Here is a 17102-nt window from a genome sequence, read left to right on the forward strand (position 1 = left end):
ATTTTGGCAGGACATGGCCCTTTCATCTGATGAAAAAAATTCTACTTTAAAAGGCGGACACTGGCGATTAGCGCGTTAAGACTCGGCCCTACTCCGCATGTATACGTGTCGGAGCCCGGCTGGCGGTACCGTGGGATGACGAATCTCTGTCGATGTCATACAAGCAAAGGGACAACCTTGTGTAATCAAAAGTGGTAGTTTATGTCGACGTATTTCGAAGACTGTGGAAGCAGTATTTTGCAATGACAGCGACAAATTCAGTTTCTATGAAAATGTCACTCTTCTGCATTCCCTCACAGTATGAGCTATGAATGTTCCTCGGCCTCCACTTTCCTATGTCTTGCTTTGCCACGCATGCGAACTCTTCAATAGCAATGAAAACTAACAGCAAGTGTGCTAAATCGTGACACAAGTCTTCGTTCACCACACCAAAACTGTACGTTTCCGTGCCAGCTGTTACCACACATGTGAATACGGAAATCTGTTTTTCCCCAGTGGCACGCTCGTATTTCGCTAGGCATAGCTACTGTCCAATTTTCAGCAGTGCATTATGTGCATCTTGGAAGGTGGATTAGTATTTATCTCCCATATGGCTTTGCTCTGAACGTCACTAATGTAATTATGACAAATATGAGAACCCGGCCACTTCCTTGGTTCTGTGAGGAAATGTACTGCTACAACTTCAGCACAGAACACGTGTTTTGTGATGAAAGCCCTCTGCATAACTTAAAGATATCGTAAAATGAAGTAAAGCAAGCTTTGTAGGAACTTGCGGGGACAATGGAAAAAGCAACTCTTAACTCGATATTTATTTGTACGATATGCGTGTCACCGTGTAGGCAGCTTGCAAGAGAGAGGTTTTACCTTTGCTGGCCATTTAGCCGTTGAAATACGGCTTTACGGCAACGTAGGATTTCATTCAGATGCTTTGTGGGAAGTAACAAACTCCGAGGCGTGGATTCTTTCTTCAGCAGTATGTCAAAAGTTTGCCGACGAATAGCTCAGGTAGGGCTAAGGCCAGACATACTTGCCCAAACAAAGGACACATCGACAGGAGGCCCGCCATCCCTCCAGTCAGGCTCCGACATGTACCCACGCAGAGTAGGGCCGGATTTTAATGCGCTAATCGCTAGTGTACGCCTTTCGAAGCCGAATTTTTTTACGTCAGATAAAAGGTCTAACATCGAGCTATGTCCTGATAAAATATAAATGACCTCAAAAGGAGCCTTCTCGAGAAACGGATGCACAAAATCCTTGTTTCTTCAAGATATGCCTAAACATTTACCTGTCTCAGCAGATACCAGTACTATGTATACGCACGATAATTAAATCAAATGAAAGAGCATTAAAAGCTGAGTGAACTGACACCAAGTATGGTAATGAAGGACATCTACAGCCAGAGGAATCACACGTCCCAAGTTGGAACAAACCTGCGAGAGAGAGTACGTTCGCCATTTTTTGTAGCACATAGCGTTGCGCCTGCACGCCAAAATTTGCACTCGGACTGCTGAATTTTGACGAAAACTAAATTTAAGAACGTCAGGCTCTAATGGTACAGTGCTGGACAAACGTTTAACGAACACACTCCTGCACATTCCTTCCTCAGAGTGACACGCTAGCGGCGAATGGGACCGTGCAGGCTTAAAGGCATGTGCCCAGCAAACCCAGTCACCTATTTGCAAGTCTGTACGGAACCATTCGCTGCTACCGCGTCATTCTGAGGAACGTGTTCCATAAACTTTTGTCCAGCACTGTGCATTTCTGGCTTCTTTGACACAAGCCAGACATCCGTTACATCCGTTTATTACAATCTTCAATATAACAATAACTCTGATAGTACAATCAAATTGTCAGCACCCGTCAACTCTCCCATCGAAACACGTGTAAAGAAAGCTCCATTTGTACAATCGTCAGTGGAATGCATTGCTCGCGTACAACAATGGGATTTTGTCCCTGGCGCGGACAAAAGATGTAAAACGTTTTGGAACTAGGCTCCTATTTTCACCCAATAACGCATGTACGCTTCCTTGGAATTCTTCAAAGGTCGTTGGACCAAGGTCACACGGAACGGAAGGATTAGCGAGTCACGAGATGCGGCTGCGTAGCTAACAAGCGCGGGACAGAGCCGTATGCTCTGGCGCAGAAGAGGCTGTTTTCTCCTCCCCTTTTCCCCCTCCACTTCGACAGTTCGGGACAGTTGGTCAACGTCGCCCATCGTGCACACACTTTCGCAGCAGCCATGGCGTCCGCCTCTTCCGGAAATGCACTGAAGAGGAAAGCAATCAGCCGAGACAAAGTTCAGCATCCGCGATGACTATCGTTCCGGGGTTCCTGTCAAGACGTTGTTTGCAAAATATGGTCTGTCACAGCCAACCATCTCTACCATCATCAGAAACCGGGAGAAGATTCGTTCTTCCACGACAATGGATTGTGCGTCCGGAAAACAAAAGCGAATGCGGGGAGCGGCACTGACGGACGTCGAGGACGCTCTGTACAAGTGGTTTGTGGAGGTCCGTGGCCGAAACATTCCCGTAAGTGGCGCCGTTCTTACCGCAAAGGCGAAGCAGCTAGCGTTTTTGTTGGGACATGAGGAGTTCAGTCCTGGCAATGGCTGGCTGCATCGCTTCAAGGAGGAACACGGCATCAAGTTCAAGGAAGTCGTGGGAGAGGAGGCATCCGCTGACATCTCGGAGATCGAGGAGTGGTTGGACTTGCATGGCGCAAAAATCGCGTCGTATGACGAACGTGAAGTCTTCAACGCAGATGAAACTGCTCTGTTTTTCCAGCTTCTGCCGTCACACACTCATGCGCTGAACAACGAAGAGTGTGCCGGCGGCAAGACGAGCAAAGCACGGGTGACCGTCTTGCTGTGCTGCAACATGGATGGTAGTGATCGCCAAAAGCTGTTTGTGATTGGCAAGGCAACGAATCCACGAGATTTCCAAAAGAAGATCCTCCTACTGCTGGACAACTGCAGCGCGCACCGCATCAATCCGCGACTGACGAACGTGGAGCTGTTTTTTTTGCCCCCGAACAGCACCTGTAAGACTCAGCCCCTGGACATGGGAATAATCGCCAACAACTTTAAGGTGTGCTACAAACGCCGGGTGATTGAAAGGGTTCTTCGCGACCTCGGTCCCCACCCCTCAGCATCGAGCGCGCCACTGATGAAGATCGGCCTGGGCATGGCCGTGCAGATGATGTACGCGGTGTGGTACGAAGTGACTCGTCAGACGATATGGAACTGCTTTGTAAAAGCCGGAATATTCATCCCTGATGAGAACGCAAGACTGCTGGCAGACGATGCAGTGATTGCTTCTTCCCGAGCAGAAGCCGAAGCAGCGTGGGAGCGACTTGCGCCGCCAACGGACAACGCGGGTCTTCAGGACTTCCTGGACGCGGACAGCTCCGAACCGACGTGCGAAGAAGTGACAGACGCCTCCCTTCTCCAGGAAGTGTGTTCGATGGTCCAACCGAAACTGAGTGACCCAAGTGAGAGTGACGACGAATGTGAGGACAGTCACCCCGTCACAGAGTAGCGCACGATGGAAGCGATCTGTGACCTGCGAAAGCTCGTGGCTTCCTGTCGTCTCGACGAAGACTTCTTTTTGTCTCTAGACATATTCGAGAAAGCTGTCACGAACAGCTGTCCCAAGCTCAAGCGAGCGTGATTACTTTCGTTTTTTTTAATAAAACAGGTATGTTCATCTGAACTATTGTTTTTCTCGTTCATATTCAGTTTTTACCGGATATCACGTTACAATTTCGCGGAGCTCGCATTTGACAATACTCCGATATAACAATTGAATTTCCGTGTCATCGACACCATTGTTATGAACAGGCTCGACTGTATTTCAATCACACTTCTGAATAGTCCGACAGGTCCCTGCACGTACTTCTGGACTAAGGGTAACGTAAGCCAACGTTGCCCTTTGACATTTGTGTGTAGATACAATGAAAGAAAATACATAAATTTCTTTGAGGGGAAAAAAATCAATACATGATTTTTCACTAAACCACCCCTCTAAAAAAAGATGCAGGCTCTATTTGTGATGGAACAATGTGAAAAACTTCTTGTACTGTAAAATACTGACCCATGTCATTCTGTACTATTTTGTACTACTTCACTCTCGCAAAATATGAGCCAAACTTACTGAGGTCCTATTGGGTGGTACTAAGTCCCTGGGCAGCTTTCCAGAGCCATTGACGATGTTCAAAGGTGCAGAACTGCTCACTAGGTGTTTCACAAACACTTCTTGCACTTCTTCGCTGCACCCAGTCTCTGACATCATACAGGCCATGTGAAGGGCTGTGTTGCCAGCCTTGTTCTTCTTCACCAGAGCATTCATGTTTCCATAGCTGGTGAACACCTGCAAGGAAACCACAAGGTTATCTGAAAGCGTGATTGCACAAAGTTCATAACAAGGCTCCAACATTAGATGCTGCGTATTTAATTTCATAAGATTTTTAGGAAAGCAACGTTGTGTCTTCCAACACCAAAAGTGCTGTAACAGAATTACACTGCTGCTGCTACTTTGCAAAGAAAAAGAAAAAAAAAAGATTAAAAAGGGGAGATGTCGTCTTTTGTCAGTGTTTCCCGATGGGGTGAGCCCTAGTTTTGTGGTGAATGTGAAGATACAAGCAAAGTGGTTGATGTGCCACTTAATATTTGAGTGAACTGAGCATATGCAGATGAGCGTAGTGCATGCTTTTGTACGAACGTATGCCAGATGACATTTAGGAGAAATGCTATTAGGCAACTTCGAGGAGGAAGAGGAGGAGTCGGTGTGATGGTGGTGGTGGTGATGATTCATGTTTTATTGATGCCGCCGCAACTAGAACATATTAATAATCTGAATGCAATGATAAACTATGCTAAGCACATTTAATGTTACGTCATGCAGCGTTTGTGATTATAAATCTCCAGGAATGCATGTTTGTGTAATACGTGCACCTTTAACTACAGGCCGCTTGCTGAACAGAAAGAATAAAGTAATCTGATAAAACCCGACTGTATCAATAGCACCTGATTTCACCCACTCCCTCCCCATGAAACTAGGAAGGACGTTTAACCTGAAAAAGTAAGACGTTATTGAACAAGTAGTGATTTCACGGGGAGTTAATCTTCGCGACTTTCGTGAAAGCTATCTTTTTGTTAAATTAAAGTCCCGCAAAGTAAGTGACTCCCCTAAGAACTAAGTGGTGCAGGATCAAGGTACAGCGAAATTAAGGTCCCACAAAACATTCACCAAATGTGCCTTCGTCCAAATTTGTGAATTAGTAGGACAGCAAAATTCACCACTTATACAGTATGTTCCTATAGGGACCATGCGACACTTAAAAGGGGTGCACTGCTCCATCACGCCAGCGGCGGTCTTGGGAGTATCCAACGCGTTACCACACCGCCCATTGTATGCATTCCTCAAGTGGAACTGTACATTTGTGTGGTGATTCCCGTAATTAGGACGGCTGATTTTCGAAGTGCGAAGAATGTGGAACCTTTCAGGGGCGCTAACAAAGAGAAGGGAGACAAACTGCACAGAAGCAACCCCCATATTTACAATGTATCTAATACCCCTGTCACAGGGCAAACCAAATGGCATTCCCAGCAAATGACAGTATGTCATTCGTTTGTCTTGCATCGGGCTACATGAAGAAAGAGAATGTCATTCGCAAATTATGTCAATGTCGACAATTAAGACACCAGGGGTGACCGTATGAAGCATTATACAGCCCTATTAGTTGTGTTTTTATTTCTTTTGCTCGAAAGTAAGGAAACAATAGATTATTTCATAAAATCGTTGCTGTTTCAAAGACACCTAGCAGGCTAAGTACCACAAGCAAAGACAACCAAGAAGCCTATCTGCACCGCACTTGGCAACGTGGTGACTGGGAACGAGGGTGGTCCCCCGAAAAACAGTCTTTGGCCTTCCTTCCTTGGCGTCAAAAGTTCTCAAATTTGTAATAAAATATTGGAGTACAACTTTTCATTCGTCTTTCATTTCTTCAAACGGTTTATCGTTGTTGTTTTTGATACCTATGTGTATTGCCATCTGATTTCACCGTGTGACACGAAACTAATGTCATTCACTGCGAATGTCATTTGCTGGGAATGATATTCAGTTTACCGTGTGACACGGGTATAACAGTGCAGAAGGAGATACAGCCACTCGCGTCTGTCTGTGTCAAAACACCTATAAGTGATACGTCGAGAGGGTGGTTATTTGACGTCTCACAGAATCCTAGCTTGCTAGCAAAGACTAGGTTTCTGAGTCCAGCCGCTTGTGACAACATGTTTTTGACTGAGTCTCGTATTCCTTTTCGTGCTTTTGGCACATCACTGAGCACATAGCTTCATCACTGAAATCTGTATTGTGCGTCCGTTTTATCCATACAGATAAAGATGCGTGGTCACAACATAATGTCTGAGCTTGTGCTGCAGTTTTTCCGATATCTTCAGGAACAATAGCACTAAAGAGATCCTCAAAGAAGAAATTATATATAGGAGTTTTTAGCTCGACTACCACCGTGGGGGCTTGCGGCACGGTGGTTGTGAAATGGTCTGTGCGTAAATACAAGGTTGAACCTCCATATACAGTCGAACCTCGTTAAAACGAAGTCGGTTATAGCGAATTTTCGGTTATAGCGAATTTTCGGTTATTACAAAATTTTTTCTTTACTTGGTTGGTCATGCTTTGGTTCAGTGGGAAATTTTTTTCTACAACGAAGTAATCTCCTCTATTTTCATCGCATCCTCGGTTATTGCGAAGTTTTTGCCCCGAATTTCTTATCGCGGAATGACTTATCCACGGAGATTACCGCCGCCGCCTACGTGTCACCGATGAGACGAATGACATCAATGAGCGATCGTGTCCTGGCCTGGCGCTCCGCCAGCATTCTCTCGCCTTCCTCCTCGCCACATCTCCACCTCCGCGTCCAGTCCTCCTCCACCCACGTGACCACGCGTGACGTGATTCATTCCCTTCTGGCAGTGTGGACAACGTGGGTACACCTTCGGCTGGTACGCCATATCTCGCAAACGGAAAGCGTTGTCTTTGGAAATGAAAATGCGATTGAGATGTTGTTCGGGGCGTGGAACGACGTCACGCACACCACAATCCGAAACTGCTTTGCGAAGGGAGGGTTCGCGGCCATCGCGGAGGAAGTTGACACGGAGGCGACATCGGTAACAAACGAGGCTAGGCACCAAGTGGAAGCCAGCGTGTGGAAGCATCTGCAAATGGTGAAGCAGGTGCGATTTTGTGTCGGCCGACGACGAGCTCGTGGTGGCAGCTGAGCTATCAGACAGTGACATAATCGCTGCCGTCACCGCGCAGAACACGATGGTTGGAGCTGACGCAATCAGTGATGACGACAGCGGTGACAGCGAAACAAAGGCACGGAGAACTCTCGCATAACCAGCGCCGAGGCGATTAGCATGGTGCGAACATTAAAGGACTTCCTCTTGGAACATCAGACGGCGTCAGAAGCAGATGTTTGCAACGGATTTCGTTGTCTCGATAAGGTGAGCGACATCGTCGTGCGCAATGCTATCGCGACGAGGCGACAAGTGATTACAGATTTTTTCAAATAAATATGCTTTTTTGAGTGATCATTTTGTGTTGTAGCCTGACTGTATCATACCACAACGTGGTGCACGCACTTGTTAGCAGCTTAGTGGCAATCTCCTACAATTTCTGGAGGTATTCTTTTAGTACGAATTTCGGATACAACGAACAAATTCGCGGTTCCCGTGAGACTTCGCTATAACGAGGTTCGACTGTAGCGAATTTGTAAATGCGGCTCTTTTTCTCATTAAATAGAGGAATTCATTAAATGGGACACACCGCGAAAAAAAGATGGCACCCACCACCACCTGCGCCGCGCATACGGCAAAACTGCATTTGTCATAAAACAGATACCAAGCTATGAAGGGCACAAAATATAAACTGTTATTCATCACATAACGCTTACTAATACGTAATTTATGCGCAATATCGCTTGAAACGTTCGTAACTCTGGGTGGCCTCTACTGCTTTCTCCTGGTTCTCCTGTGCGTTCACATATCGATGTTTATGGTTGGTTACTTGCACTCATGACGGCTGACAAACGTGCAAGGAGAAAATTTCGAAAAGAAAGAGAGTACACCGCCACTGAATACTGAAAAGAACGAGAAATGGGTATCATGTAGACATTTGCGCCGATGGAACTTTGACCGCCGGCGGCTTCATGCCCATTTTACCACCACCGTCAGTGGCGTCGGCGTCAGCGGCGCAAACAAAAACAAGTAAAAAACAGCGCAAAACTGCAACCTGCTGTCATCTGCATCAACAAAAGTAAATTTGACATCGCAAGGGGCATGCAATGCGAGTTTTCGCATCCGAAAACAGGTGCGAAGAGACCCTCAGTGCGCAGGTTTTGCAATGGCATCACTGTACCAAAAATTACCGATGGTGCACATGTCTACACGCTCCTTTACGGCCTGCTTACAGCACATGACAACCGCAGTAACCAATGAAAACGTACGAAGAGTGGAAGGTTTCTCCTCCTCTTCTTCGTGGTGAAAGGAAAAGACACATGCAGAAGGCTTTCGTTGCCCAGAGACTTCGTTAAATAGAGCCAACCAAACGAATATATTTCGTTAAATCGAGCTCAAAAATACAGTGGCGTCTATGGGGATGCATAAGAGCGACAGAAATTCTTCGTTAAACAGAAGATTTCGTTAAATCGACGTTCGTTATTGAGAGGTTCGACTGTACTAAACTTTTTGGACAACATAGAAGTTCTGTTCTCACTGAGAAGACTCATCAACGAAATTACCAGGAGCAATATCACCTCTGGCGATGAAACACCCCAATCATTATCTCTCCAAATAAAGTTGTTGTTTGGTCGGTGCATCGACGGTGATGCAGTATTCAGTGGTGTTTCCCCATCAGGAAAGCGGCAACTGTAAGTCATCTATCATTTTGCAGGTTCTCATTCAGTTTCATTGAAACTAGAACAAGAGAAATAGAATATATTTGTTCATGTTGTGCATACATACAATGGCCGAACATGTGTCACAAGTGCTGTGCACTGCGAGTCTAGTGCTGTCGTGGTATTGGAAGCATAAAAATCATGAGAAATGAAACATGTGGTCCCTAGTGAAGAGTTCTTTTAGATGTCTGCATGGTTAGCAGTGCCATAGTTCCAGTGCACACCCTGCACAGTACTGTGTGTTCCAATGCCAGAAATCTTCTTTTTCTTATGATGTTTTATTCTGACTGATAAGCTGTTGGCTCCACCAGTAGGAGCAGCTGTTCCGCAATGGGCCCAAAGTTACAAAATTTTCCAAGGTGAGATATTCAGAATATTCTAATTGGGCTTTTTGGAAACATGTTAAGGTTTGATTCAAAGATGAAATAAACAATTCAAATTCGATTTGCAGAGCCTGTAAGATATTCGTATTCAATTTGACTTCTGAATTTTGCTATTCACACAGCTCTAGAACACACATAATTATTCACACAGCTCTAATAAGAACGCTAAATAAATTATGAGTTGTACATGGAAACTGTTTAGCGACACTGCTTCTCGCTAAGCTGTGTCAAAGTAACGTGGTAAAAAGTGTCAACAACACATTGGATTGAATGAGGCTTGTGCACGTGACGTCACACGCAGCCTTTGCGCGCCTTGTAGCCACATGACATGGGAAAACATGGGGATGCGTCAGAGGCGTCTTTCTGCGGCTGCGGCCGGTCTTTTTACAATTTTCTCTCGTAACTGCACGCATACCGCAACAACTCACGGGATGCCCTCCTACTGTGACTTCAGTACGGCAATAAGTTTTCCAATGTCACGTGAACAAACATGACGTCACTGCACAAGCCTCATTAGAGTGAACACATGTACAGTCGAACCTCGTTAAAACGAAGTCGGTTACAGCGAATTTTCGGTTATTACGAATTTTTTTCTTTACTTGGTTGGCCATGCTTTGGTTCTATGGGGATTTTTTTTCTACAACGAAGTAATCTCCTCTATTTTCACCGCATCTTCGGTTATTGCGAAGTTTTTGCCCCCGAATTTCTTATCGCGGAATGACTTATCCACGGAGATTAGCGACGCCGCGTACGTGTCACCAATGAGACGAATGATCTCAATGAGCGATCGCGTCCTGGCCTGGCGGTCCGCCAGCATTCTCTCGCTTCCTCCTCGCCACATCTCCACCTCCGCGCCTAGTCCTCCTCCACCCACGTGACCACGCGTAACGTGATTCATTCCCTTCTGGCAGTGTGGACAACGTGGGTGCACTTTCGGCTGGTACGCCATATCTCGCAAACGGAAAGTGTTGTCTTTAGAAATGAAAATGCGATTGAGACGTTGTTTGATTGATTGAGGCGTGGAACGACGTCGCGCACACCACAATCCGAAACTGCTTTGCGAAGGGAGGGTTCGCGGCCATCGCGGAGGAAGTTGACACGGAGGCGACATCGGTAACAAACGAGGCAGGCACCAAGTGGAAGCGTCTGCAAATGGTGAAGCAGGTGCGATTTTGTGTCGGCCGACGACGAGCTCGTGGTGGCAGCTGAGCTATCAGACAGTGACATAATCGCTGCCGTCACCGCGCAAAGCATGATAGGTTGGAGCTGACGCAATCAGTGATGACAACTGCTGTGACAGCGAAAACGAAGGCACGGAAAACTCTCGCGTCACCAGTGCAAAGGCGCTTAGCATGGTGCGAACAATAAAGGACTTCCTCTTGTAACATCCGACGGCGTCAGAAGCACATGTTTGCAACGGACTTCGTTGTCTTGATAAGGTGAGCGACATCGTCATGCGCAATGCTATCGCGACGAGGCAACAAGTGACTACAGATTTTTTCAAATAAATATGCTTTTTTGAGTGCTTATTTTGTGTTGTAGCCTCACTGTATTATACCACAACGTGGTGTACACACTTGTTAGCAGCTTAGTGGCAATCTCCTACAATTTCTGGAGGTATTCTTTTAGTACGAATTTCGGATACAACGAACAAATTCGCGGTTCCCGTGAGACTTCGCTATAACGAGGTTTGACTGTATTGTTGTTCATCTGTTTGATATGGGTAGAGCAAAAACTAGCTTAATAGGATCTCTGTGCGGTAACCAACTACCATATTTACCAGATTCTTAGGCGCACATTGTTTTGAGAAAAATTGTGCCTAAACATCGAGTACAAGCGATCCATGCGGCCCACTCCTCACTCTTCCAAAACATGACACATGCAGACGGCTGGAGGGGCAGCCGCAAGCGTCTTGAAGTCAGTGCCGTGTATGCCAAAGGGGGTCTGGCCATTAGGAGGAGCCTAAAGAAGAGGCTCGACCTGTCAATCAAACTTAGGCGCATTTCATTGGTTACCGTTTTCAATGGGAGCTGCCATGACACCAAATTTTCTCCAAGATGGAGGATGGTGCTTGGAATGGCGAAGCAGAGATTTCGTGACAAAAAATTTTCACAGACTACTTTAGTTTCGTACTGTGAGTATATATCCTCATGTACGCATCTGCAAAATCAGCTTCCAAATTTTGCTCCGCCATCATTATTTACGAGAAAATGGTATGTTTCATCACTAACGTTAGCGCCTAGTTAAGACCGTGGTACCAAGAAAATAGCAAGGACGACGACCCTTATACGTAGGATTTTGTATTATATAATTGCATTTTGTTTATACATACATCTTTGCTCATTTTTGATTCGATCTACTTACATTACGTGATTTAAAACTTCATACTGGCAGTCGTCTGCTACGAAGACGCGGTTGTACAGCACTCCTGGCCAATCACTTCTGCCAGCAACCATTTCTGCAATTCTGAGCCTTCCCAACATGCCTCTCTCCATGCAGATGGCGTTGATAAAAGTGGGCACAAAATTCATCGTTTTGGTCTGTCACCAGTGATATCCGTTTCAATCCGAATCAATCGAGTTTCTCCAAAATGGTGGCACGGTGGCACAGCAAATAACGTTGAGGTATGTAATGGATGGTAACTGGATGGATGTAATAATAGACAACTGTATTTCGACCTGTGATTGGCTAGATCCCTCAAAAAGTGGGTGGAGCCTCAGGTATAGGCAGGTCCCATTAATGGCCAAACTCCATTTGGCATACACGGCACTGCTTGAAGTCTATCCTAAACCACATGGTTGTTAGTTGCGGTACAAAACTTGCTAACTACGACAGTGCCACGTGCAAGTACAGTAGAACGCTTTATAGTAAACTGGTCAGGACCATGCCATAGATTTACTATATCAGGAGTTTTATTACATCAGGAGCATCTTAAAAATCCTTTAAAATCTCCATAACAGGGTACAAAATGGCAGTGAAAATGAAATGTTTATTGGGCTCAGACCAAAGAATATGGGCTTATAAAAGCTGGTTTTAGAAGTCTGCTTCATAGCACAACGGTATCTTGGAAAAAAAAGTTCTTGATGTTGGTCATCTGGGCATATTGCCATTGATTCTGTTTCTGGTTAGAACTGACACTGTTGCTGGCTAAAATGCGTACAAACCACACAAGACAAGTCACAAAGAACACAAACATACAGAGGCATCACTGAAGCGAATGAAGGCAACGGCAATGGTGGCACATGCAGCGCCACCACTGAACAGAGTTCTCCCCACACCTGTTCAGTCTATTTCTCTGTCCCCCACACTTCTTACGCCAGCAACCATGCCAAATAAGTTTTACTAAAACTAGAACAGTGAGTAGTTGGTGTTTACTATATCAGAACATTAAGCCATAGAAGGCGTAATAATTCAGTTAGGACCGGCACTAGTGTTTACAATAGCTGGGTTCTTACTAAATGCGGAGTTACGATCTAACAGGGTTCTACTGAATATGCTTTGGTGATCGTTGCAAGTTTTGGAGCACAATGAAGGAAAAGTTTTTCCCATTAGGGTTTTTCCCTTCCCATGATTTTTCCCTTCATAGGATAAATTATTGTCTACGCCGAGAGAGAGGAAAACCATGCAGCACCTAGAAGGTTTTCCGTGCCAGAGACAAACAAGCGGGAATGGTAGGAACAGAAAGTGTGAATCCTGGCTTTGAAGTCGACGTGCAAAGGATTTATTTGACCTATGTGGGGCAGGTTTCACCAAGTCGAGGACCTTCTTGTAGTTTTCATAAAGGACTTGCGAGCATGACACTTGTCCTTGACATTGGAGATCATAAGGGTGAAAGCCAAGGGCCGCAACGCATTCAAAAAGTGTGGGATATAAATATGTGCACGATGGGACCTAAGACGGTCGCATGTGGGCAGTCGATAACGACAAAGAAACATGAGACAATGACACTGATGAGGAATAAACATTTGTTCATTGTCTGTTTACCACGTGGTGGTCTTTTTGATACTTTTCCGTCCGGGCATCGCTAAACTTTGGTTTCACGTTAGATTTGGGGGCATGTTAGAATTGGGTAAATATGCGATGACATGTTGCTATTTGTACCTTAAAGTGTTATACTAGCAAGGGCATGTACAGATACTGACTGACTGATACAGACTGAACAGTTTGCAGTCTTCCGAACCACATCTCGGGTTCTACCATGAAACGTTAAAACAACCACTAGTAACAGGCTAGTCTACAGTCTCAACACAAACCATCATAATTTTGATCCCTTTGGCTGTTCAAAACTGTGCTCGTGCTCATTTGCTAATACATTCACAGCATGGTAACCTATTCTGCAAAGGAACTAAAGGCATCTGGTTTTCCATACTTCTTAAAATACACTTTTCAGGGCAGACTTCTGGTAAATTATCTATTTACCTTCAGCAAGTCAAACTTCTGTGTGTGGACCGCATAGTGGATGACCGTCTCACCGACAATGTCCTGGAAAGAAGACATAAGAGAGAGATGAGCAAACATATAAGGACAGTGTAAAGGAGTATGCATGGTCAACATGGGCTTCATAGGCAATACACTATTACCCCAGCCATTGGCCAAGATGCCTAAACTGCCCCTTTGTAAAACAGGCAATACCATACAAAATACTACCATCTGATAGCACACTGACAGGCAATATACATTTTACTTTCTGCGCTCACATCCAATAGACACAGACCCAAGAACTCAGTCAGAAACTTCTTTTTGGTATCTGTGGCTCTGACGCTTCGTAAAAAAAGAGAGAGGAAGGTACAGTGTTATTCAAGAGAGGGTGCTGGCAGCAAAATTACACAAAGTAACGGAAGAACAGAAAATAAGACAGCAAGCGAGCTGGTGTGTAGTCAAGGCGAACAACGCAGTGCCTTCTCCCATCCTCAAACTTAAAGGGGCACTAAAATGAAAAAACAACTTGCACTCAAATGAAAGTCAGTGTTTCAATTAGTACAAGTCAAACAAAATTAGTTCACATAATGGTACCGTTTAGAAGAAAAATGCCATGAAAACGCCATGAAAAGATTGGCGGCATCCAATGAGACAGCAGAAGAAGCGCATGCATACCTATCGAGTGCGTGTAGATTTGGAACGGGTACAGCCATAGTGTTCCGTATATGCACGCCATGATGCACACTGCTGAATTTTTCAATACTGATTCACTGAATCGTAGCCCACAACAGTTCTCGCAAATGTTCCACTGACAACATTTATCTTAACGTCCTTCGGACAGCCACACCAGTCCGCTTTGCAACGCGCACTATGTTTTTAACTGGGACTGCTCCATGGCGTGGCACGCGCATGTTCGACTAAAAACACCGATGCACGAGCTGAAGCGTTGTTCACTGCTTAGCGCCGAAGCAAGAAAGAGTCCGGTATAATTATTATTGTGGCTTGGAAACGGGATCAAGGTTTTGAATTATGATAACAAGTACGAAATTAACGTAGCGTGTAACGTAATTTGAAATGAACTTGTTTTTGCATTTTAGTGCCCCCTTAAGAATATGTGGTTCGCCTCAGTGAGGCAATTGGCTGCATACTGTAACACACTATATCTAGGGTCTAACATGCTCAGGTTATGTCCGTCTCTTCAAATTATTCCTCCCCAAATCTGTTCAGGAGTAATTCAAGTTAAACCCAAGGTTTCCCTGCATTCCAATCATGTGTCGCATCCATTATTTGATAGCAATTTGTATGCATATCTGATGTAAATAGTATTTGAGTGCAACAAGAACAACCATGGCCTGCTGGACAGAAAGGAAAACATAATAACCCATAAGGAGACTTCGTGTTTGTGTCTGTCCCTTCGTGTTCCCTAGTCTCGAGGTTTTACATCATGAATAACCCAGTAACTCCCAAATGTACCAGTAGCACCCGATTTCACCTCGAGTTATTGATTTAAAAATAACACCCGGTATTTCCCTCCTGAATTTGGAAAAGGCATTAAACCCGAAAAAATCAGACCTTAACTATATTGTGTAATGAGTAATAGGTGCTATTAAGTTTTAGCATTTCAAGGAGTTCCAGGTCCGCTCACACAGACATTGACGAGGTTCCTCAGTAGCTTCAATCGTGCTTCGGACAAGCACTACAGTCCTCAATGCTGCTTGTGTGTAAAGCACTGCAAAAGCTATCGTTGATGGTACCAAGGGAATTCAGGGCACTGCCAAACCTACTGTTGGTGGCACACAGGGACAGCTTGACAGATGAGACAGGGGTTCTGAGCCATGTTAATGTCACATCCCTGCTCCTTTAAGTTATTTCAGATGATGAAACTGTCAACCACCCGAAAAATGTGGCCCCGACCCGCAAAAACCAAGCTAAGACAAGCTGCCACGCCATGCACGTGCAAGCTGGAGGGTTCAACGAGAAGGAGGATCCAACAGGGTCACGTGACAGCATGAAAAAGTATTCAACGTGAAGAAGGGTCCAATGCGAGACGGAGGATCCAACATGGTTTTAAGAATGACATAATATATTTTGTCTAGGAGGGCGATGTCCTCCTTCTCCAGCGGGGGCGACGTCCCCCTTTTTATTCCCGTGTCCATGGTAAAGAATGGAAGGGAATACAAAAGAAGAAAACCGCATTTCTTCCAAAAGATGATTCATTAACTAAGTTCCTCACTTCGACTGTACTTTTGTACAGTTTGGCTGTGATGACAGAGCACAGCGGACGTGTCCGGCCGATGATGGAGTCTAACTACGGTACTCCAATCTACGTACCCTCCCACAACAGGACTCACGACATCATCCAATACTGTAGCAGGAGGTGGGCAAATGCAGTGTTCGAATTTTCCCTCAAGTCCAAGCACCCATGGGACCCTTCGGGGAGTTATTATCGGTGTACTGCGTGCTACAAGGCCAGCAAGTCTGCCATGTATGAATGTGAGTGCTGCCCAGTTGCACGTTACTGTTAAGAACGGCGTGTTGGTTACGGACCCCGACCATTCCAGAACTCTGCAGAGCTGTACGCCACAAGAGGACGCTACAACTTCGCAGGTTCTGAGCAAAAGATACATGTATGAAGTGTGCACAGAGATTCGACGAAGCCGCAAGCGACCCTGCCAGGCATTCGACGAAGCACTATCAACCACTGACGGCAGATTTTCGAATTAGGATGCGAATGTCCGGCAGGACATCAAGGACACCATGACAACGGGTTACGGTTTTGGTTCAAAACGGATAGCACTGTCATCCAACCATCACTTCACCGACTTCCGAGGAAACTCTGTGGAAGCTCTATTGCCCCAGCTGTGGCTAACTGCAGACGGTGAAGTATTCTTGCAGCCGAGGATCAGGTGGACGGAAGAAAGATGCTAGTTTTCTTCGCCGAGAAGGACTCGGAAGCTGTGTTTCGCGTGGAGTTAGTACTCGGCGACAGAAATTTTAAATACAGCACACCCGAGTTCCACAACCCTGGCCAGCTTCACACGATTCCTGTCCTCGTAAAGGGTGAGGCCCATCCTGTCCTCTACGCTCTAATGCAAACATGCAACACTGTGGCGTACAAAAAGATGTTTACGACATTGAAGCGTGCTCTTGAGCAAAGGTATGGAAGTACGGGCGGACTCCAGACGGCAACTTGGCTGTTCGATTTCGAATGCGCTGCATTTCAAGCCGCCAACATTGTGTTTTGAAGCGAGCACAGTTCCCTGAAGGTGGGCACCATTGCCAAGTTCGGTCCAACGAATAGTACAAGTGTGCTATGCCCCCACA

General features: G+C 45.5%; 1 protein-coding gene across 2 annotated transcripts in view; it reads right to left on the reverse strand.

Annotated features, from left to right (window-relative positions):
- LOC135372509 (putative ankyrin repeat protein RF_0381) overlaps positions 1–17102 on the reverse strand; it is a 72696-nt gene that overhangs the window by 10012 nt on the left and 45582 nt on the right. For both annotated transcript variants that reach the window (XM_064606111.1, XM_064606112.1), the window contains exons 6-7: positions 13779–13841; positions 4155–4370 (exon numbers count right to left, since the gene is read on the reverse strand). In XM_064606111.1, the coding sequence (XP_064462181.1) occupies positions 4155–4370; positions 13779–13841 (279 nt within the window). The remainder of the gene's footprint in view (positions 1–4154; positions 4371–13778; positions 13842–17102) is intronic.

Source organism: Ornithodoros turicata, unplaced genomic scaffold (assembly GCF_037126465.1).
Source record: "Ornithodoros turicata isolate Travis unplaced genomic scaffold, ASM3712646v1 Chromosome15, whole genome shotgun sequence".
NCBI lineage: Eukaryota > Metazoa > Arthropoda > Arachnida > Ixodida > Argasidae > Ornithodoros > Ornithodoros turicata.